The sequence below is a fragment of the Astatotilapia calliptera genome, chromosome 17 (assembly GCF_964374335.1).
Source record: "Astatotilapia calliptera chromosome 17, fAstCal68.1, whole genome shotgun sequence".
NCBI lineage: Eukaryota > Metazoa > Chordata > Actinopteri > Cichliformes > Cichlidae > Astatotilapia > Astatotilapia calliptera.
In genome coordinates, this window is record NC_137438.1 from 23,573,524 (window position 1) to 23,597,101 (window position 23,578).

General features: G+C 40.5%; 3 protein-coding genes across 3 annotated transcripts in view; all 3 read right to left on the reverse strand.

Moving 5' to 3' along the window:
• tmcc3 (transmembrane and coiled-coil domain family 3) overlaps positions 1 to 3,164 on the reverse strand; it is an 89,903-nt gene extending 86,739 nt beyond the window's left edge. Inside the window, exons 1-2 of the mRNA XM_026147554.2 lie at positions 3,128 to 3,164; positions 2,008 to 2,090 (exon numbers count right to left, since the gene is read on the reverse strand). Of these exons, the coding sequence (XP_026003339.1) occupies positions 2,008 to 2,073 (66 nt within the window). The 5' untranslated portion in view covers positions 2,074 to 2,090; positions 3,128 to 3,164. The remainder of the gene's footprint in view (positions 1 to 2,007; positions 2,091 to 3,127) is intronic.
• A 952-nt stretch (positions 3,165 to 4,116) lies between these two features.
• On the reverse strand, positions 4,117 to 8,831 carry ndufa12 (NADH:ubiquinone oxidoreductase subunit A12). The gene is made up of 4 exons (XM_026147071.2): positions 8,595 to 8,831; positions 8,187 to 8,272; positions 4,673 to 4,760; positions 4,117 to 4,372 (listed from the first exon to the last, which is right to left on the reverse strand). The coding sequence occupies exons 1-4, from the start codon at positions 8,681 to 8,683 to the stop codon at positions 4,192 to 4,194; spliced, it is 444 nt and encodes a 147-aa protein (XP_026002856.1). The 5' UTR covers positions 8,684 to 8,831; the 3' UTR covers positions 4,117 to 4,191.
• Positions 8,832 to 12,959: 4,128 nt separating this feature from the next.
• The window catches only part of fgd6 (FYVE, RhoGEF and PH domain containing 6), a 32,847-nt gene continuing 22,228 nt past the window's right edge, over positions 12,960 to 23,578 (reverse strand). The window contains exons 6-21 of the mRNA XM_026146937.2: positions 22,967 to 23,118; positions 19,861 to 20,017; positions 19,551 to 19,638; positions 19,023 to 19,073; positions 18,874 to 18,932; positions 18,717 to 18,788; positions 17,838 to 17,906; positions 17,669 to 17,752; positions 16,247 to 16,326; positions 16,062 to 16,164; positions 15,831 to 15,974; positions 15,642 to 15,744; positions 15,284 to 15,378; positions 15,070 to 15,198; positions 14,841 to 14,989; positions 12,960 to 14,370 (exon numbers count right to left, since the gene is read on the reverse strand). Coding sequence (XP_026002722.1) covers positions 14,328 to 14,370; positions 14,841 to 14,989; positions 15,070 to 15,198; positions 15,284 to 15,378; positions 15,642 to 15,744; positions 15,831 to 15,974; positions 16,062 to 16,164; positions 16,247 to 16,326; positions 17,669 to 17,752; positions 17,838 to 17,906; positions 18,717 to 18,788; positions 18,874 to 18,932; positions 19,023 to 19,073; positions 19,551 to 19,638; positions 19,861 to 20,017; positions 22,967 to 23,118 — 1,578 coding nt within the window. The 3' untranslated portion in view covers positions 12,960 to 14,327. The remainder of the gene's footprint in view (positions 14,371 to 14,840; positions 14,990 to 15,069; positions 15,199 to 15,283; positions 15,379 to 15,641; positions 15,745 to 15,830; positions 15,975 to 16,061; positions 16,165 to 16,246; positions 16,327 to 17,668; positions 17,753 to 17,837; positions 17,907 to 18,716; positions 18,789 to 18,873; positions 18,933 to 19,022; positions 19,074 to 19,550; positions 19,639 to 19,860; positions 20,018 to 22,966; positions 23,119 to 23,578) is intronic.

A 23,578-nucleotide genomic window follows, 5' to 3' on the forward strand; every position in this document is an offset into this window, starting at 1 on the left:
CACACACACACACACACACACACACACACACACACACACACACACACACAAGACAGGGAGGAAGCAAAACAGAATGCACAAACACAGGACACAGGACTGTCAAAGTAAAACAGGAAACCAGAAAAAACTAGATGCAACACGGAGCACACAAGGGAAGCATAGAAACAAAACCTAAACACTAGAAATCCCCAAAATTCAGAATACGAATAATCAAAAACATAAACATTGGATCACTAGACACAGGACCATGACACCATCAGAGTGCTCATGGGTAATGAGAGGACTCAAGGACAAATGTTTCAAATAATGAGTTCAGTTTAAAGTTCAGATTTAAGACTTTCTACTCTTGGCTCTGTGTGGTGTCAGTAAGAGTGGTCATATCAACTAGAGACAGTTAAGCATGTTTAGTGTACTGACCTCCTTTCTTATGTCTCCATGTTCATATTTTGCTAGTGTCTACAGAGTCCCTCCATCTTATCGTTGTCTTCATCGTTTCTACTTCCTGTTTTACTTTGGTAACTGCGTTTCTTCGACCTCCCCTTTGCCCATCCATCCATTTTCTCCTTATCAAATTCAGGGTCAGGAAGCCTATCCCATCTGCCGCTGGCCAAAAGGTGGAGTCTTTTCTGGATAATTAGAATGTAGTATTTCCTCTTCTCTTGCCTTCCCTAACTCTCTGTAGTCTCCTGTCTAATTTTCCTGCTCCCCCTTGTTTTGGAGTTTTGTTATTTTCCTGATGGTGTACATTTGGATTATTCTGTAGATCCTCCTCATTTTTTTCTGTTACTTTTTCAAAAGTTAACATTTACTCTGATGCCTTTATCCCTAAGTGAAGCCCTGCATTTGGGTTCGCTAAGGAACTTTAGTTAAAACCTGGCAGGTATCCTCAATGAAAACTCATTCAGCCTCTCCTTCAGGTGCATTTCAGGAACTGCAGCACTTATAAATTATGGCAAAAAGTCTTGATATATTGAAAAACAATAGTAGACCTACAGCATTAACAGACCTGTGCTTTTCCAAAGCAAACACAAATGATGAACAAAGAGAAAAGGGATTGTGATCTCGCTATAGAAAACCAAGAGAGGGGATGCCAGTGACTGACAGGGGATCTCTTCAAGGCTGTGGGGGGAGAAGCTTTGAATTTCTCCTTCATGTGTGCAGTATCATTCGTGGGAAGTGGGCAGAACTGGGACATTTTAAAAGCCAAAGGAGAGGAGAGGTCTATAAAAAAAATCAAAGGCCTGAGGCAATGACTACGACCCACTAAGCTGAGCTAACATTTAGAGAATTAAAGATTTTTTTAAAAAGAAAGTGGGAAAAAAAGAAAGAGGGTGCTCCTCTAGGAGTCAAACCCCCCTCGTGGAAGAAAGTCGGTTATGAATGATGAAAAAGGAGAGGACGGGGAGGGAGAGAGTGGCAAAAGTGAAGGATGGTAAAGAGACTCGATAAAGAGGAGGCATGAAGCTGTTGACACTTAAGAGTTATGATAGCTGGCAAGACAGGTGGTGAAGAAAAAGGAGGGTGTCTCTGTGTTAGGATGACCGTCTTTAGACTCCCTGGTGCTGTTTTTACCAGCTGCCACTTCAGCGTAGCGCTGCATCAGCAAACACAAAAGCAGAGACGGGATTATCTGCTCCATTTGCAGAAGATGAATCAGACAATAGCTATCAGCTGACGTGAGATGTAGGCAGAACAGATGAGCAACAAATGAACCGTTCACTGAATAGAAATGTAGAAATCAGCCTGAAGAGCGCACTAAAGGCCACTCAAGCCTCTGTGTTATCACATCAAAGCACTTCTGGCTCTTTGTTCTTAATTAATTTGAAGATTTAGATGAAAAGTCGCCTTTCTGAGAGGACTGTTGTTTGCTGAAATGCTGAGTCAAGGGGATATAAAAAGCCCCCTGAGCATGATCTGGTTTGAGAGAGCAATATGGCAACAAAAGGGGAACAACTCCACCTGTTGGCCACTAAACTGTATTACAGATAAATTGAAACGTACACTTACACTGCACGGACCTTCTTCTAAATGTTCCCCTTGAACAAAAAGTGATGAAGCAGTGAACCTCCTCATTTAACAGCTGCAGATTGCTGAAAAAATACAAAAATATATAAAAACAAAGTCTTAACTACTGAACAAGATAATTTAAACATGATCTGCTGGCTTTAAATACTCTCACATAAACACCAGAATTTTAATTCTCTGTCTTTCAGTCATGTTGGAAAAAACATATTTTGCGTATTATTTTTGTGGTTTCCTGGTTATGCCCAACTGGGTGCCCCATTAGAGGAGACCTCAGTTGGGCACCTTCTGCCAGTTGTTTGGCCTGGGAATTTCCAGTATCCCCCTGGAGACACTGGGAATTGTGGCTGACCAGCAGGATGCCTAGAATACAGTCTTTAGCCTACTGCCACCCTAACCTGACTTTGGACAAGTGGAATATAATGAATTGAGGGATGCTTTCACCAGTAGGGGGCTCAGCTCAGATTTTTGCTACTGTTTAATTTATGATTCTGGTAAAAGTTTTGTTTTTTGCCATATACCTCCCCTGGTGAAATACAGGTTTTGTTCAATCCCTGTGCCCCCGTGTGGTACAAATTAGTATTAAACAAAGCTACAGACTGGGACATGATCTCATAGATGTTATTTCTTCTCATTCTGATCATTTTATTTAATTTGTGGAAGGTTTTAAACTACTTTAGAATAAAGGAAATCCCCCCCCCAAAAAAAGTATATTTTAAAGGGTTTAAAAAACAAACAAACAAACAAAAAAACAACCGTTGCTGCCACATTTCCTTGTTCAACAGTGAACATTTTTCTTCTTTTCACAGCATAACAAACAGCTGTCAGATCATTATGACATTCTTGGTATGATTTGAGAAGAAAATGTTTGTTTGTTTTTTAATCTTTTTTTTTTTTGTATAAATATACAAAGAGGTGCGAAAAAACACTGAGTTTTCCAAACTACTTATATTTTTAATAAATGATGCAAACAGACTGTCAAATGCTGCACATCATTTTTGCAAAGTGGACACCAATAAAAAGGTGCAACCTATGTTGGAGTAAAAAGGGATGTGTGGAAATGCTCAGATACTCAGACTGTGTAAATAATAAAAGACAGACGTACCTGTCAGTGTGCAGCCCTGCAGAGAGCTCTGGGCTGGTCTTGACATTCACAGGGAGTGTGGCACTGTGTTACCATCAGTGCGGCTTTTAGTCGGGCACTTGAGAGGATCTCTGCATATCTCAGTGAAGTGCTGCAGGCTGCAATTTTCCTCCAGCTCAGCCTAATCCTGCACTAATCAACAGGCACACACAACAGACGCACAGTGCAACCAGTTTACTAATGCAGTTCTGGTGTTGACTTCCTGTCCAGTGTTTGAGTTTTAGTCTGTTTGGATTTAATTTTTTTCTCTCTCTCTTTCTGTCACACCTCTGCGAATGAGTTTTTCTGCAATGCAGAGCCAATTTAGTGGAATTACAAAAATATCTGAGCATCCATGAAAAGCTTAAAATAAGCAAAGAGATGTTTCCACCTAATGTGCACTGATAAAAAAAAAAAAAAAGGAAAAATTCAAAGGAAAAGCTGGTAGGAAGCAAAAAGAAACTAAAAAAAAAAATCTCTTATTACCAAAATATGCAGAAGAGCATCTGAAACCTTAAAGAAGATGGGCTACAAGCAGAATCGTCATCAGGAAACTAAGGTAACAAATTTGGACAACAGACATTTGAAAAAAAACAAACATCTTTTCTGATTAGTTTTAATGCTGCTGCAACATAGGGTCAGAATTTTGTGTAAATATTAACGCATGAATCCTGTATTGTACCAACAGTACAGGGCTGGTAGCATGGTGTAGCATGGTGTAGCATGGTGTAGCATGGTGTAGCATGGTGTAGCAGTGTGTGTGGTTTTAAAAGCTTAAAACATCAATAAACTCCAAGGTTCTCCATCTTCTTTGAACAGCATCTAAAATCATTTTTATTTGTAGAAAATCACCAAAGCCATTATACTACATACATGATGTTTTTGATTTAAAAACAATTTAGAGGTGTCTGATGTCCAAGCTTTCAAGAAAAAAAGTGAAAACCCTTTCACGTAAGGACTCGCACCACAAACACAGGTATAGAGGTTTTATTTACGACAGGGATACAGGAAAGGAACCATAATTTAAAATGTGGATGATGACGAGCTCACTGAGCTCCGGCTTTGGGGGGGATCCACTCGTGGATCTTCTTGCGGGTGGTAGAATAGGGCACATACTGCTGTGGGGTGCCGCTCACGTTGAACTGGTGAATCTCAGCCAGGAACTTCTTGGGCTCCGGAGGATGTGTGGTAGGGGGGTTGTCGGTCATGCAGTGCAGCCAGCAATGCCTGAAGAGTGCACAGAGGGAGGCTTAAACAACACCAGCTTTTAAATGATCAAACTCTAAGTCTTAAAAAAATAAAAGATTCCTCTTTCACCATCTCATACTAGTTCTTTCTTTTGCACAAAACATTATTCTTTACAGTAAATACTAAACATAATTTGGATTACTGGAAAATTATATATACACAATTATATATTATGGACACTTTCTAACATTAAAAATGTACATTATTGGTTTTCTACATTTCTTATTGAGCTTTTTAACTGATTCCAGACCCTATTTGAATCCATTATAAAAGCCGCACCATTCAGCTGGCACCATGCTGCCGTCCACCTCCCACAGAGTCCTCTTCCCGTTCATTTCTGTGGTGTAGATCACCCAGCGGTGACGTCCTGATCGCACAAAGACAAAACACAAACTAAGACTAGGGATTTTCTTTGAAGGAGCATTTAAATTCATCCTAAATTACACTTAACCTCCTAACATCCAACAGGTTGCTGGAGACCCATCAAAGACCTGAAGTTTAATTTACTTTGGCTTTACTATATTTTTCCTGTCAAAGGCAGTTGACTTAAACTGAACTCAAATCCTTCCTCTAACCATAGACAGGTCACCATTGACATAATGTCTGTGCTATGGAGCAAGATTAGGGAATCGCCAAGGTCAAATTCAGGTTAAACCCTGAATTTTCAGTGTTGCCAAGATGGTTCACTTCTCTTCCTCTTCATCACCATGGTAACTGATGCAGCAGCCCTAACCTGCTCAATGAGTTTGGACCGATTCTCAGTTCTCTGTAAATCAGCATCACTATTTCTGGAAGATCTCTCGGACATCAGTGCCTCTTACTGAACCAGGCTTGAAGTACACTGGTTCCTAATGCCTGAGGCACGATCTTTACTCCTGCCGGAATTGAAGCTGGGATTTTTTTATTTTATTTTTTAAACACAACAGAGTCCCTCACATCTAACCATTCATTTACTGGAATATACATTAATCTGAGTTGTGATACTGATAAAAACCATAGTCACACAGTCTGCTGGCCAGCATTCCTTCCTGGCATCAAACAAATTTAATCGTCATAAATGTACTGTTTGAGTCATGGGGGCAGCAGTCTAAGAACAGACACACAGACCTTCCTCTCCCCAAGGTGATTCCCAAAGAGCTATCAGCTGAAAGCTTGGCATATCTCACCATGATGTGCAGTGTGTCCTTAAAAGGTTTGAGGAAACTGGACAAGTGCGTGACAAAACAAAACAAAAAAAAAAAAGTGGCAGGCCTAAAAACTATCTACACCAGATAAACAGTATCTGAAGGCCATGTTCTTAAGAATTATAAGACATGACAAGAACTGAGAGATGCATCTGGTGCTTCAGCTGATCATCTAAAAACCTCACTGAATCACGGAGACCTCACCAGTAATAGTCTCAGTGGAAAAGTGGTTGTCAAGAAGCCATTCTTAAGGAAGGGCGGGAGAAAAGGCTGGGGTATGCCAAATTACATGAGAACTAGACTGAAAATCAGTGGAACTGATTCTGATGGAATAAGGTCAGGAGAGGAAGACAAACGTGAGCATGTACAACCATCTGTAAAACATGGTAGAGGCTCTGTCATGGTTTGCGGCCATGACCACCATGCAATATCATCTGAAAGAAATCTGACTGACAGGAGCTTCGTGTTCCTGCATGACATTGATCCAAGCACGCTGCCAATGCAGTTAAAGCGTACATGGATAGAAAGACACACAATGGAGCACTATCAGACATGGACTGGCCTCCCTAGAGCTCATACATTAACATTACTGAAGCAGTGTGGGACCATCTAAAGGCAGCAAACATCCAAACAAGAGCTTTGAGTGTCCTTCAAGAAGCTGGAGAGCTATTCCTGAAGACTACTTAAAAACATTACAAGAAATCTCACCTGAGAGAGTTCAGGATGTGTTAAAGAAAAGTGGTGGTCACATTAAACATTAGAATTAGAACTGTATATAAGACAAAGCAGAGAAAGTACATTTACATTAGGGGTGCAACGATACACAAAATTCACGGTTCGGTTCGGTTCGATACTTTGGTGTCACGGTTCGATGTTTTTTCGATACAAAAAAATGTTCATGCCTTTTTAATTTGTCATTTATTAAAATTATAAATATATATTTTAACTCAAAAGTACAGTTTTTAAATTTAACCCTAACCCTTGTGCGTGTTGTTTTTTAGCTCGTCATATTGCAGCCACAGAAATTCTTTTGTCCATGAAACCATAAAGCTGCACTTTCTTTTTGCCTTATAGTCTGATTTGTCATAACTTCTCCGTTTTGTGGTAAGCTTTTCTTTGGCTGTCACTTCTTCACCCTGACCTGTCTTATTTGGCTCAGCAGAACTAAAATATATATATCCTGCTGCTTTTACACACGCACTCACATAAGCTCAGCGATTCTCTGCGCGATCAACCTCTCACATGTTTAAGCTTGCTGCGGGAGATTTCACTTGTCATGTTTGCATAGTAAGCTAACGATTAATAAGACTGTCGCTCTCTATACACAGTTCGCACGATTGCAAAGTGAAAGCAAAAAAACAAGCGCAAATTCAAACGCGATTTCAATATGTCACATATTGACAGTGGCTCACCGATGCCAATGACATAATTACCCAGCTCCATTTCCGAAAGAATGCAAAAGCATTGACATATATTTTTCCTTCCTACAATAGCCCTACGGGCAGGGAAGAGATAGATTTTGGTAGCCTGACTGAAAAAAATCGCTATCCCCAGGACGTCGGGCTAGCGATATTGCGAGCTCTGTATCTGATTGAGGAATCACTCATCTTTGGAAAAGAGAGTTTATTACAGAGAAATGGCTCTTTCCAAAATAAAAGCTATACTATCCGCTTCTTCTGGGCTATATTCTCAGCAGCATAAGGAGAATCACGTGCTAACAGCTGTCTAAATGACTCGGCTAAAGTTAGTAGCATGCTTGTTGTTTTTGTCTTTGCACTAGGATGATGTCGGCGTAAATGTGCAGTCATATTCGTTGTGTTCCCACTAGTGCTTTCAGGTTAATCTCGTTGAAATGACCTTAACGCCACAACACGGCAAATCTCCGTTAACGAGCTACCGCCGATCGCCCCGTGGGGCTAGACGGCCAACACTTAACGAGCTAACTGCGCTAACACGCTAGCTCCCACCCATGTAATTGAGCATTGCATGGCACATCCAACATACTGTTTTACTTTAGTCCATGAGCTTACCTTCAGGGTCATACGTCACATGAAAACCAAAATAATTCCAAACGCCAGATCTGAATGAGGGTGGGGGAGCTTAACTTCTGTCTCGCTAGCTTGCCCTGCGCTCTTCCTTCTGACTATGCTGTCTGTGTTGAGCGCTCAGTGGATCTGTGCTCGACAGTGCAGCCTAGGCGGAGTAGTCGAACGCAGATTCACTGAGCGCTCAACACAGACAGCATCTTCAGAAGGAAAGTTGATAAAATAAATTACAAATGTTGTATTGTTCGATACATATGCGAACCGAACCGAAAGCACTGTATCGAACGGTTCAATATCAATACGAATATCGTTGCACCCCTAATTTACATGTATGTTTGCACATGTTGCAATAAATCGCTGCACCTAATTTTCCATTTTCCTAGTAAAATATAAATAAACGTGAAAAGATCACGGCTGGATCAGTAAATCCCAGACTGATTTAGCAAGTTGATACCCACCTTAAACTACCCTGACTGCAAACATTAGGATGAGTGAAACCAGATAACAGAAAGATCTGTAGACGTGAAACAGTTACTATAGCGCTCTGAAATTAATTTGACTCACCGAAGAAGTAATGCTTCTTGTCCTCATAGTATTTATTTCCATATTTATCCACACCGACCAGTGTGCCCGTTTTTATATCATTCACTCTGCCAATAAAATAGGAAGACAGACGTTAGTTTCCCCAAAACTTGCAGGTCATAAACACAACATCATGTAGCATTTACATAACCTTATTTTGAAAACGAATCACCTTTAAAGTCCTAAAGTTTTGATAGTTTTCACACATTTCCTCAAGCCCTTTAATGGACTTTACACCATTTTCTTAATGTCTAGCTAATCAGGAGTCCTTTACAGCATGCTAACATCAGCTAGCTCTCCAAATCCGCGCTTCTCTTCTGCCGCATTTAACCCTTATCTTTCACCTCCAGCGGATAAACACAGACGGCACACACGTCTTATTAAACTCACCTGAACAGCTGGAGCAAAAAACCCCGGACTCCTCCATGACCTCCTATCTGCCCCAAAGCCCTTCGGACAAGGTTTCCATACCCCGCCATCTTAAGACGGAAAGATTACTAGGACGGACCGTTCGGTCGGGGGAAACAAGGCCCAGAACTTCAGTTCCATCTTCTCTCTCGCTCTCTCTCTCTCTCTCTCTCTCTCGCTCCGCAGGATTACGTCACATAACTTGGTCTTTAACCTCCTAAGACCCGAACTCTTCCATGGCATGCATTTTTAATTTCTCTTTGATATTTGGGCATATTAGGACCCGATGAATGTAAAAACAAAGAATCACCAGATTTTTTTTTTTTTTTTACCTGATTTTTGTTTCTAAGAAAAATGAGAGCCACATATGAGGATATTCGTTTTAAATTTCGATAAAACAGAGGCAGTATATTGTTCTCGTAAGTGGACATCAGGCCCTTGTAGAGCAAAATTTAGTATTTTGGTCTAAATAACCCAAAATGTGACATATGTGGACGCCAGGTCCTAGGAGGTTAAGCAAGATCCGATGTCCACTACAAGAGGGAGAGACGATTTGAAAAAAGCTTTACTGATGTTTATATTCTTTCCTTATGGGACGCAGATGTATTAACTTAGAAACCACATTAATTTGAGCACTCGTGCTTTGGTCTTTGTTGAATGTGAATGTGTGTGTACGAATAAGTTGATTTTAACACCATTTTAACACCATCAAACCTAATATTGATCAACTGTTTAATAAATTAACCCGGGCAGAGCACCTTAACCTTATCCGGAAACCCCCGAGAACATAATGACAAGTGCTGAAATTGAGACTTTTCACAGGGAGTTGACAGATAAAATGACTACCTCCAGTCGACTCAAAGATATTTACTCCCTATGATGCTACCGGGAAGAAATCTTTCAGACACGGTAATCTCTAGGTCTCCAGAGCAAACAGATGAGTTACCCTTTTCTTTTGAAGTCGTCTACGTGACTGTTGAAGACTCCATGCAAAAGTGTGGTTACAGAATGATGCTTTGGATCAAACCGTCCAAAGTAAAACGTTTCTCGTGCCATGGAAGACATCCAGGATGTGATTTTAAGAGCACTGACCCCAACAGAGGAAAAAGAAAGTGACAGACTGTGTGAACCACAGTCAAGTCCAGATTCTCCTCCCAAAAATAAAACCGTCTCCTGTGTGAAGTGTACTAGAGCAGGACCAACCTCCAGAACAAAGCCCTGAGCCTGAACCAATCACTGACACTGGGCCTACAGAAGGTCAAAGTCAGCCATCAACCTCTAAGAACTTACAGGAGGATCCCCCTAAAAGTTTGATATCACTTCTTGCTGCTGAGAGAATTGCCAATGACTGCATTTCTTGGATCATGAAGATCCTCAAGAAATGCATATTCCACACAAAAGGCATTTTGAATTTTTTTTTTTATACTTGAAGTCTTTATTTGTTTTTAACATTTCACAACACTAAAACAAACAAAACAACCAACAAACAACAACAGAAAAAAAAACAAAAAAAATATAAAATATAATAATAATAATAAAAAAAAGAAAAAACTCAAATCAGTTAACTCAAATCTTTAAGTCATTCCCTTACTGAGTGCCTACACAAACAAACAGTGCAGCAAGCGTACAACATGACTAAAGATAATTGCCCTGACCAAATAAGTTCCAACCATCTCAGCCAAAAACACGTCCCCACGATTTGTCAAAACCCTCCCTATCATCATTAATCCTAGCCAAGAGCTTTTCATACGACACCATTTTCAGCATAGTTTCTTTCCACCTATTATATTCTGGAGGAGACGGTTCCTTCCATACACTGAGAATAACTCGAGCCGCTGCGATCACCCCCACCTTTATAACCACAAAGTCATATTTTGAAACCCCAGGTAATACTGACCGATCCCCTAATAAGCACAGTCTTGGTGACAGGGGTATCATCAAAACAATCCACCTTCCTATTTTGTCCAATACTTTTTGCCAAAAGGGATAAACTTTCCCACATTCCCAAATAGCATGCATAAATGTCCCTGGATCTGATCTACATTTCCAGCATACATTACTGGGACTAATTCCCATTCTATAAAGTTTGGATGGAGTGAAGTACCACCTGTGTATTAATTTATACTGAGTAAATTTACCCCTGGCCTCTCTTATATATTTATCAGAGAATGACAAAATTCTGCGCCAGTCTTCTTTAGAAATTGCACAACCCAGATCCCTCTGCCATATAACCCTCAAGTTTTCACATATCTCTTTTTTTGGATTGTTAAACAGTTTGTAGAAAACCGCTGCCCTATGTGCTGTACTGGACAATTCTAAAAACTCCACCACCATATTCGAGCTTTGAGCAAATTTTCCTTTGGTAACACAATCCCTTATTTGTAAATATTTCCAAAAATTATTTTCTCTTATCAAACCGTATTTTCGGGTTATTTCAGCAAATGACATAAACACTCCCCCTGAGTAAAGATCACTTATCCTGCGTATGCCTTTGACAAGCCATTCCTTCCAGAACACAGTTTTCCGCCCAACCCTTACAGCAATATTGTTCCATAGCGAGGCATAAGGTTGTCTTAGATGAGATGCTCCACACAACTTGTGCACCTCCACCCAGACAGCTTTGGAATACCTGAGCACTGGGTTATCATGAGAGTCTTGTCCATTAGTTGCCGCGCCCTGCGAGAGAACATCCAAAGGTGTGAAGGGGCTCGCTAGTTCCTGTTCGATCTTCATCCAGCTCAGCTCAGAGCCCGATCCTGTCCAGTATTTGGCCAGTCTTGACAATTCAAAAGCTAAATTATACAACTTCACATTTGGGAGGGCCATTCCCCCAATGTCTTTAGAGGCCCACATTTTCTTTATATTCACTCTCGGCTTCTCGTTATTCCACAAAAAATCTTTGATTAACTTCTCAATTTGACCAAATATGTGCAAAGGAATTCGTACAGGTAACATCATGGAAACATAATTGAACTGTGGGACCACCATCATTTTAATCACATTAATTTTACCCCATAGTGTAAGATTCAATTTACCCCATTTATCCAGATTTGTTTTTATCTTTAGGAGGAGAGGTTCCACATTTGAAAGCATAATATCCTCCAAGTCGGGTTTTAATAATATTCCTAAATACTTCATACCTGAAGGTGAGGCATTTTGAATTTTGACGAAATGAAAGCAGTCATCAGATGTCTTACAGATGTGGTTGTAGATAACATCACAAGCACATAATATCTGAGTGCTCTTAAGAAAAACATGCACCATCATGCATTATCAAGAAAATGAGTGAAGCCCTCATCGAGGAGTTTGGCTCTCCAGATGAGCTTTTGCATACAAACACATTCTGATTTTTTGTTGTTCTTTATTGTGTTGTCAAGTATGGAATTTGTGCATTCTGGTCATCAGTACTGGTTTTGTATTAGAGCAGAATTTAAAGTAGTATTGGATAAAAGTGGTTGGGTGCAAGATGAACACAATTCATGAAACCATGAAATGTTGCTATTACAGCCAGTAAATGAATATCTGTGGTGAGTTTTAACAGTTTTCAGGGATTTAAGCACATTTCTGCACATAGAATGATCCAAAATGAAAAGTCTAAAGCAAAAAGCCTGAGTAAGATGGACATTCTCATCACGGTCTCCTAGTCCTCCTTTTTTCTTTCCCTCTCCTCCTTACTGCTCTTTCCTGAGCTCTTCTCCTGGGTCCTCACCCTCCAACTCCAAGGACCTGGAGGTTAATGAAGAACGTCAGTTGATGCCGGATCATTGAAATAACTGCATTTGTGAAGCTGCCTCTCTTTGCTTGTATGTTTGCTTTGTTTTACTCTGTTTAACTTACCCCTATTCTCTTCTGTGTAGAAGCCTAAAAGAAATCTGACAGAGAATTGTGAATCTAGACAAATTCACTAACTGGAAACCTTCTGCCTCAAGCATTGTGAAACACTTTGTTGTAAATAAACCTGCCACTTCAGAGAAGATCAGTTTTCATGAAATTGAAGAAAATCAGGTTTTTAAGCACCTATGTAAGATTTGTAATTTAAGAAAATCTTGGGCCTTAAAATAGATGCATGACTGAATGTCAGAGCAGAGCAGTACGTTCTCAGGACCTCCCTGGTATGTTGCAGGTCTAACTTAGACAGGCAGCCATTCACCTTTACATTCACACAATTTATAAATCACTATTTAACTTAAGATGCATGTCTTTGGACTGTGGAAGGAAGGCAGAGGACCCAAAGAACCTAACCAGTAGGTGGATTCAGACTCTTCTTGCTGTGAGGTGACAGCGCTAATGACTGTGGCACCAAATAGCCACTGCTTTTAATCACAGAAATGAAGACAAGAGGATACGTTTTATATTCATATATATTTTATTAAAAACTGTTTCCTGACAGTTTAGAAATGCTGTTTATAAGAGACTCTAACGCGTATAGAGTGGATGTTTACAAATGTTATTGTATAAGCTCTGATGACACTCTCCCCCCTTTTTATTACTTTACTAAAAAAAAAAGTTTCTGTTTCTGGGTTTGTTCAAATGTGACATCAACACACAGACTGTGTGCAACAAACAAACAGACTGCAACAAAATGCAGTTTTTTTAAACATGTTGAAAGGCTGAGAACCCTAGCAGGACGCGGGACAGTGCGCCATGCATGTCCTACGCTGCAAGGAATTTCAATCTGTGCTGCTGCAGTCTATCTCAAACAGGAGGATATAGAAGGCACAAAGTCTGCTAAATGCAAGAATGAATATTTCCTTAGAAATATATAGTTCATGTGTATTGCCTACAGTGTTTTCTCATTAAAAAAAAGCCCCATGTATTAAAAATAAAATTATTTTGAAGGGTATGAAGGTCTCTGATAACAAACCCTGACTCCCAAAATTAAATGCAGCCTGCGCTTTTTAAACAATAAATCTTCCTATTTTATAAATATTAGCTCTCGGCTTTAAAAAACAACAATAACAACAACAGCAAAAAAACCAAAAAAAAAACAAACAAGGTCAGCGTTGTTCTTTAATGTACACAGTTTTACCCTTTGACCACTTCCTATGTGGCTCAACAGGCCAAAAAAACCTATATACAATAATCTTCATGACACTTCCAGTTGTCTCCAGGATGTTTGTTATTAAAGAATCTCTTGACCAGAGAGATGCATTTAAAGAGCAGAATGTCCACTTCCTGTTTCTGTTAAAGCCTGATTTTCACATTAAAAGCCCATGCTGTTACATATATGAACTCTCCTCAGACATTAGTGCCAATCACACATGATTGGTATTTTATGTTATTTGTGTGCAGCCAGTATGAAGTTTGTTTCACACGGATTCCTTCGCCCAACAGCGTTTGAAAAATCATCCCCAGACTTCCGACTTCCAAGGATTTCCGAGGGACTTTAAAAAGCCCAGTCAACTGTTTGGTCTCACTTCCACACACGTGCTTCTGGACTTGACCTTTGACCCGCAGCTGCTACTCGCTTTTTGCACCGCTGAGCATCAGAAGCTGAAAATAAGTTCAGAAAAACCAGTTCTTGGAGAGCTAAAGGAGTCTGGCTTCCAAGCAGAGTTTGTGACGCTCTGCAGCAGGCTTCAGTTTAAGGTAGACAGTCCACCTGGAGTCCTTCCTGAGCTGGTGACCTCTGACCTGTGATCAATCAGGGGTCGTAAGTTGTCTTTCAACTGGCTCCGGGGCTGTCACACAACTTCACTACTGAAAAAAGGGGGATTACTGCTCGAGAATCATTGCCTCCTGGAAGGCTTCGATCCATCTGAAAGTAAGAATGCCAAAAACAGAAAATAAGCTGAATTACTATTGAGTTTTAATGCACTCGGATCAACTTTTTGATCTTATTCACAGCAAGATCTGTTTAAGCAATAGTTATTTATGTTATTTTCTGACATCAAAATGTAGGAAAAGAAACCGCCTAACCCACATAGTGATGTGGATGTTTACCTAAGTGTCACTTTCTAAAGTGAAACTGAAATTGTGATATATCCCATAATACTGAAGCTATACTGAACAGAGACTAGATTTCAGCTTCAGATTAGGACAAACGGAGTGTTTTAAAATGTGTTTGTTAGCTGTGAAAATGCAACATGAAATCAGCTCATTGCCTGCTCTCTGGATATTAACAGTATTAACAACCACACTGGAATCAAACACCTGTTTCATGTAGTTACCACAAATGCAAACAAAAATCTCTAATATTACCACATTACTGGACTGTTTGTCAGATACCTCTGTGCCGTGGGGATGTCGTCAGCTTTGAAGATGTAGAACAGTGTGTTTTTGTGATACAGCTTGAACTGCAGCTTCTGAGCGGGTCCGTTCTTCTCCTCTCTCAGGAAGAAACCCAGCAAAGGTTGGCTCTCCAACGCTGCCACATCCTACACGGAAAAAATACGCGTTCAAGGTCTGCAAAAATGCACAGCTTACAGAAAAACATGAGATCACTTAGCTACAGTACCTCGCTGGCAGCGTAGGTGTACAGGACTTTATTCTTAATGACAAACCACAGCCTCTTCCACTGCTTCTTGTTGCCTTTTGACCTGTTTAGGTAGCCACTCATGGAGGAATTCTCAGTGTTGGCAGACACCTGGTAAACATGCAAAAAATGAATCCTTGCAATGCCAAAGATGCAAAATAACATCACACATTTGACATAAATTTAGCCTGTTTACCTCTTTCAGTGCAGCAGGAATCTTCTTCTGTTTCCTGGTGAAGGAGAAAGCTCCAGATTTGATGGGAGAAATTGATGTTGAAGCACAGCGGTCACCTAAAATATGATAACATGTTACTAAATAGGACAGAAGACAGGAGTTATACCAAAAAGTAAATAACCTACAGTATAGGAAATTTAGTTTTATCCTTAATTGATTAAGACTTCAGGCTGTGAAAATGTCCATAAGTGTACGTATCAAATTATAAAATCATCAGATCTCAGTTCTTTGGCGCTTTTTGCCTTTTCACATCCTTCCAAACACTTAAACTGAGACATCCTGCTGCTGGTTATCCAGCGCAACCTTCCTCTGTACTCACTGTTCTCCTGTAGCTTTGCAAAGCAGTGATCACACACACGAGCTGGTTGGTTCTTTAAGTACTCCAGGTAGTATTTGTTGGCAGAGCACGCCTGACACACCACCTGTTGGACGCACACAGAGCCGCCATGAGAAAAGGGTCATGTAATAGAAAATGTGACGGAGTGGCCGTTGTTATAGCGATACAGACCTTTCCACAGGCGCGACAATGGTGCCTCCTCCAAGTGAGGGTGAACTCGCAGGTGCAGATCATACACATGGTGGCCCTCAGGTCTGGGATCCAGATGGGAGCCTTTGAGCCTAACGGGGCACCGCTATCAACGACCCCCTCCGACTGCGGCGAGAGAGGCTTCGGGTTAATATGGATGCACACCAGGTGAAGTTATCACACTGTCCACCCACATAGACGTCACGTTCTTACCTCCTCCTGACTTCGGCTCGATATGAAGGTGATTTTCTTCTTCGTGTAGTCGTCTATGGCCTTGGCGATGGCCTCCAGCCACTCGTCTCTCTCGGTAGCTGAGCTGTGAACACAAGCAGCACTCGTGAGTTTACAGCTCACGATGGGTGCACAAAATCTGATGCAGTACTCGCCCGAGTGCTTACCTCGCTGACAGGATGAAAGAGCGTTCAACGCTCTCGATGTTCAGCTCGTTCTGATAGGCCTCCTGGCTGGGCTTACTCACCTGCAAAAATTCAAAAGCAAGTAAACTGAAGCTGCTGCTGCACACACAACAGGCAGTATTTCAGTGTAGATGCAACACGAGTAAATGTGTAGTAGAGGGTTTAAAAGAAAACCCCCAGCAGATCCCCCGACTGCAGCTTTTAGGACTACAATTTTTTTCAGTTTTGTTGCTGAAACGACACTTTCATAAACTTTATATAATCGTTTATTGAAGATTTTACTCAGACTTTGACTTTTTTAAAAAATCAGACTCAGATTTTGCTCAGGCTGTTGTTAGCTCATGAACACTGAAGGGAGAGCTCCATGGAATGGGTTTCAATGGCCGAGCGGCCTCATTCAAGCCATACGTCACCAAGAATAATGCAAAGAGTCAGATGCAGTGGTGTAAAGCACACCGCCACTGGATTCTAGAGCAGTGGAGACGTGTGCTCGGGAGTGATAAATGATCTGATGGATGAGTCTTGGCAGTCGGCAGGAGAACGATACTTTTCTGACTGCATTTTGCCAAGTGTTAAGTTTGGTGGATGGGGGATTATGATGTGGGGTTGTTTTTTAGGAGTTTGGCTCGGCCCCTTAGTTCCAGTGAAAGGAACTCGTAATGCATCAGCATACCAATCCAATCCAATCCAACTTTATTTACAAAGCACTTTGAAGCCAACACAGGACCAAAGTGCTTACAGCAAGTTAGTTAAGAACAATAGATAAAACGAAACGGCAAAAACTAAAAACGAATAAAATCAAAATCAAATAATAATTCATAATTAAAATGAATACCAAGACATTTCTTGCTCCCAACTTTGTGGGAACAGTTTGGGGATGGCCCCTTCCTGCTCCAACATGACTGCGCACCCTTGCACAAAGCAGATCCATAAAGACATGGATGAGTGAGTTTGGTGTAGAAGTAGTTGACTGGCTTGCACAGAGACCGTTCCTAAACCCAACAGAACACCTTTGGGATGAAATAGAACGGATAATGCGAGCCAAACTTTCTCATCCAACATCAACGTCTGATCTCAGAACTCACAAACACTCCGAAAGCTTCTGAAAAACCTTCCCAGAAGAGTTGAAGCTGTTATAGACGCATCATATTACATCCTATTGCAAGTGCCTTGAATAAAAAGCAAAGACCTTATATTTCAGTTGTGGCAAATTCAAAACCTGCAAGTCCCACCACACCTCTTACGCTCAACTGGCCCGCACATCACTTCCAGTTCACAATAACGTTTGATTGGCCTAGGTGTAAACAGGTTTTCAGCTGGTCTTGGATCTGCTGGTGGATCTCTAAGTAATAAAGTCAGCAATAAGAAAGTTAAGAAAGACAAGAAACCACCACCGTCTCTAACCTTCATCCCAGCCAGAGAAAGGACACTGTTGAGTTTATACTGGGCAGACTGGACTGGAGTGGTGTACATGAGCGCATCATTAAACTGAAAAAACAATCAGAAACAATAAAATGAGGCAGGCAGTGTGAGTGTAATGGTGAAGATTGTGTTGAATTCACTGGTTGCTCACCAGGAAGAACATTCGTGGCTGCATGACTTTTCTGGACAGCTTCATCAGCGTGCCCTCCTTCAGAAACACCTGCAAACACGGATACATTATAAGGTTACACCGTGCAAATAATCCACAGCGGTGTAATTATCTCTGCACACTTACAGCATTTATGACAACCTAACCATAGTTTACTCTCACTGAGAACATGCAGTGTAATAGTCAAGCATACATGATTTCAGCTGCAAGTTAGCGTGGAGACATGATGCTCTAATTTTTACGGAAGAGGATTAGGGGTGGGCACATCTTTTTTTTTTCTTCTTTCCCAGAATTCTGAGAAAAGTCAGAATTCTAAGAAAAAAGTCAGAATTTTGAGAAAAAAGTCAGAATTTTGAGAAAAAAGTCAGAATTTTGAGAAAAAAGTCAGAATTTTGAGAAAAAAGTCAGAATTTTGAGAAAAAAAGTCAGAATTTTGAGAAAAAAGTCAGAATTCTGAGAAAAAAGTCAGAATTTTGAGAAAAAAGTCAGAATTTTGAGATTAATGTCAGAATTCTGAGGGGGGGGAAATCTGAATTCTGAATTAAATTTCAAAATTCTGAAAAACAAGAGTCAGAATTCTAAGAAAAAAGTCAGAATTCTGAATTTAAGGTCAGATTTCTGAGATTAAATAAAGAATTTGGACTTTTTTCTCAAAATTCAGACTTTAATCTCAGAATTCTAGAAAAGAAAAAAAAAATGTGCCCACTTTTTTTTTCCCAGTGGCCCTAATCCTCCATAAATTTTGCTTACCGCATGCTGCTTGTGTTACTTATTTGTGTTGCTGTTGCTTAAACAATCTCCCACTGTCAGACCACTCTGTTAAGGCTGTTGGCAAAAAAAATAACATTTTGAGTGACATACCCTGCCTGGCTGAACGATCTCATGGTGCCCAGTGAGGCTGTACTGAATCTGCATCAGCTTCTGAAAGTTATCCTGCAAAAACAAACCACCAAACACCTCAAGTGGCTTTCCATCACTGCAAAAACGTTGAAAGGCTTTAAAGGGAATCAGGTGTTACCCCTTGCTTCATGATGTCATTCGCATGGTTGGCCACCTCCTTCACGATACTGAGGGCGGCTGCATGGACAGCAAAGATAAAGCATCAGTGTTAAAGTGCCCAGCATAAAGGTGGAAACAGGAAGCAGTGAGGGATGTCCTTTATCTAACCTTGTGTGTCTTTGTAATCTTCAGAGTCCTCTGGAAGGTTCTTCAGGTAATCTAGGGAATAAAAACAGCGGGTCAGATTACAGACCTTCAGCTCATCAAGGATATACAACCATAGCTTTATTTTGTTGTGAAGAACTTTTCTTCTTCTTTTTTCTAGACTCTGGCGTCATTTTGGGTTTAGTTTAGACTTAAAGTCCCAGAACATCCATAAAAGAAAAGAAGTTTTGTACTTTTTGTCTGAAACATTTTTTTCCCTCTTTGATATCAGAAGCCTCAGCTCAGTGTGCTGACAGCTTCTTAATTTCCTCAAAGTAATAAAGTAAATAATTGTAACTTTGTTCTGCAGAAAACAGGCTCTCCTTCGATCATCGTATTTGTCCACTGGGTGGCAGTGCACTCCCAAAACACCAGGACAGTTAAAACTTGACTTTACTCCAGCTTTCGTTCTCGTGCCGCCAATAAAAAGATTCAATAAAGTTTTGACCTGCAGCGTGTTGGAGCAGTGAATACACCTCTCTGAGTTTGTACCTGTGAGCAACAGCTGGTACTGAGGGATCCTCTGCACTGGTTTCAGCAGGTAGTGTTTCAGAGCCAAGCTGGCACACCTTGGGCTCATCTGAGACAAAACAAGAGCAGAGTCACTCTAAATGCTGCTGCAAAACCCAAACAGATGCACAGACACAGCAAATCCCAATTATCCCACAGATATGAGAGGTTTCAGATATTATCTAAAGACCTTTATTATTATGGCTATGATGGTGCAGAGGCTTCTGATATTTCTTTTTTTCATTTAAATTCTTCACTGAAGTCCTGGCTGGAAAAAAGTTTGGATCTCTACCTCAAACTCTCGGACAACGGCTGCAAACGCGGGGTTCTTCCTGCACTGCTCGTCCAGCAGAGCCACGTTGTTGTCAAACTGGCGGATGTAGGTGGAGTACATCTTCAGGTAAGGACCTTTCTGTACGAAAATGTCCGACAGCCTCTGATGGTCGCTCCTGTAACCAGGTGGACATAAAGTTTCCTGAAGTCAATGAAACAGCTCTGATATATTAAAGCAGAAAAAAGAACTTCATCATGGGGAAAAACATCCAACTACAGAGAAGCAATCGTGTTGCATTTAATTTAATGTGTCCAAGTACTTCACTCTCATGTTTAACAGTTTTTATGACACATGAATTGTGATAAATATAAAAAACTGTAACTCTAAATAAGCAACTAAAAGTCAGGATGTGTCAGCACTGTGGTTACTAGTCTAACTTGCCTGGAAGTTCAGTGTTAAATTCCTGGAATATTCATATTATAACAGTTTAATTCAATTTTGGCCATTCTGGTTATCTTTCCTACATGTTCAGAGCGCTGTCTTAAGATGTAGAAACACAAAGATACAACAGAAACCTTCAGGACTTAATCTAACGTCTGAATTTTAACCATACAGAGTGCAGCTGCTGGACCAAAACTAGGAAAGTAAAGTATCACGTGTCATTATGAGTATTTCTGCACTATATTTATTTTAGGATAAGTTTTAAAATGCTCATATTTTGAGTCTATAGCTGTTGTCAAACAGGCACAGCAGCCCTGAACGTTTCTCAGTGGATGTTTCCGGAGCGAGCTGCATGTGAGAAGGCCAGTGTCTGACTCAGCAGGACTGGACATTAAACAGTCTCATTGCGCCCCAGAACAAAGAGTGTGTGAGGCAACACTGCCTAATCCAGTGTGCTGACTTTAGTGTGTCTAAAGAACGCTTTCCTTTTGTGAGAAAGGGCAGTTGTTGACAATAACCTTACTTAATTCTTCAAAGATTGTCCCAACTTCATGTGTAAAAAGATCAGAGAGGATCAGCTCTTTGCTGTTAGGGTGACTCAGCTCTGACTCAACAAATCACCTCTAAAAACTCCTGTCAAGTCACCCTTTACTTTATGATACATTATGAACATATAATAAGATGAATCTCACTGGGTTTTTTTTTTTTAAGTAATAGTTCTGATGAGAAATGTATTTATTGGTCCTTTATCTGACACAGTTCCACATATAAAGTTTCAAATTGACCTCCAATAAACTTTATTGAGCATCTAAATCATAATGATGATTCAGTATGCTGGGAGTAGCTACTGGTCTCGAGATATAAGACTAGAGAGTCGAGGAAGTATTGCTTACAAACTCCACAGGACTTTAAACAACATTCTCAAAACGAGGGACTGGTGTTTCACTTCAGTTTATGGTATAATAATAAAGTGAAACTATGACAAAAAATAAAGGATCAATGAGCATGTTCTCCTCTGAGCTCATCGTTTTTTTCCCATTACTGTTATAAAGGCTTTTTTGATATAACTTATTTTAATACTGTATTAATGCAGTAGGTGTCTGATTAGGGCATAACTTTGCTTCTTTACCAACTAATAAAGAGCATGTTGTTTTTGTTTTTTTCTTAGTTTCGTCTAATTTGATTTAAAATAAGGCTTGTTATGCCTTTGTAGTTTACAATAAAATAAAGAAGGAGCACAGGCTGTATACAAAAGATGGGCATTGCTAATCTGCATTCTTTCTAATGGCCACCAGGTGGCGACTCCTGTGGTAGTATTTATGATTATGATCTGTGGGCTCAATCGCTAAAGGTTCTTACTGACTAAAACATAATCACTTTTTTATGACCCACTCGAGTAAAAAAAAGGACAATAAAGTAACGTGTGCTCTCATGAGCCAATGAGAGTGCAGCGTTCTTTGGCTTCTCAGATGCAGATGCGTCAGATGCACTCATGACATCAGGTTTCAGAAAGCTAAAGGGATGACGACTAAATAAAGCTCGAGACAAACTAAAGCTTTATTTCAACTTTTGTGTTGAATCTAGTAAAGCCCACCACTTAGCTGATGCAAGTGTACAACACCGTTACTTTTTATGATGCCATTGACTCTTGCTTGTGATGTCCCTGCTGTGATGGCATGCCACACATGGTAAGCTCCACACCTCACCACCCGCTGTTCACTTTAGTTTAATTTACAGTCACTACTTTAAAATATTCTACTTATTGTTCAATATTGTTTCTTTATTAAATGTATTCATTTTTCCATCACACCTTCCAATGTTTATATGGCGTGCACACATATTAACCTTGCAAGGTCAAAGTTCTGTTTTATGTTATATTAATACATCTTTCTTTGTTTGAGTTACCTGGGGGTTGGTGTCTCCTCCTGTCTGGCAAAAGGTGTGGCAAAGGGCTGGGAGACCTGAAGTACTGCTGACAGCCTAATTGGATTGCACCACATGCTTCATTGCCTGGGGGGTGTTTCATGTTTGTTTAAATGTTTTGTATTAGTTGGTTATATGGCAGCCATCTTGTTTTCCCCCGTGTGTCATTTGGTTTAGCTAAACCAGTATTTAAGTCCCCCTGTGTGTCATTTCAGCAGGTCAGTTTGTCATATGTTTGTTTGAGGTTTTGTTAATTATTATCTTGAGTTTAGTCTATTGAGTTGACCTCTTTTATTGGTCTGCCTGTTTAAGTTTTGGCTTTGTTAAATATGTTTTCATATTTTTGGGTCAATAAAACCCATTTTTTGAATTAAAACCACCTGTGTCCTTTATGCTTTACTGCTTGGTCCCTGACACCTGCGTTGGTGTGCAATTTAGCACACCAAAACATTTGATTTGAAAAATGATGCCAGAAGAAGATGAAGAAGTAGCAGGAAATGAAATGGAGATAACTACAGCTCTGAACAGGCCAATCACAGTCACTGTGGACTGCATTAATGTGACAAGTAGTTACATTTAGGGAAGTGTATGTCAGGATGGATTTGTGGATATAATGTAACTGCTGCTTTCATCTTCCATCTTTTCCATCTCTATAAAAGGAACCTTATGTTCCACTTTTAAAGCCTTATAAGGTGTAGTTCAGTACAAAGATGCTTTTTGTGCTGTGATAGTGAGAAAGAAAACTGTGTGTTTGTGTTACCAGTGTGCCACTCTCTCCTCCAGCTCTCTCAGCAGGTCTTTGTTGAGCTGGTACAGCTGAGGCAGGTAGTACAGGATCTGACAGAGGATCCGCTCATCTACCACCGGCTTCCCATTCTGACGGGTTGCCTTGGCAACGGCATCCCGAAAATCCTGGAGAGAAACGCATGGGTTAATTCTTCTAACAAAACTTTGCACACACACAGACACAGCTGGGCAGTCTGGAAGTGACACATGGCGACAAACTTTACTACAACTGATCAGGAGCACCTCATAAACTGCCCGCTCCTCCACCCTCCCCGTCCACACCTCTGCACATATTTTATGACACACACACATCCACCCCCACCCACACACATGGAGCTGAGTCAGCACTTTGACTTTGTCCAGCATGCCAACACACACATCCACCTGGAAGGAAGTAGGGAGGTGACAAGGAATCCCGACGTCCTGGATAACTCGCGCTCTCTCACTCACAAATATATCCACTGCTTGGCATTACAGACGATAAGCACAGTTTGTACAACAATTAGCAAAACACAATATTATAATCGTAGCTGTCATGTGTTTGTTTAGCTCGTGGCCCATTTATCTTATTGCCTTTGTAAAACCA

Bases quoted from the DNA above. Each gene is read 5' to 3' on its own strand.
- ndufa12 (XM_026147071.2), bottom strand. From the start codon at position 8,683: ATGGCGGGGTATGGAAACCTTGTCCGAAGGGCTTTGGGGCAGATAGGA. The intron at 4,761-8,186 runs GTGAGTCAAATT...TTGTGCGATCAG, and splicing joins CAAGAAGCATTACTTCTTCG to GACGTCACCGCTGGGTGATC. The intron at 4,373-4,672 runs GTGCGGCTTTTA...TGCACTCTTCAG, and splicing joins AGCATGGTGCCAGCTGAATG to GCATTGCTGGCTGCACTGCA.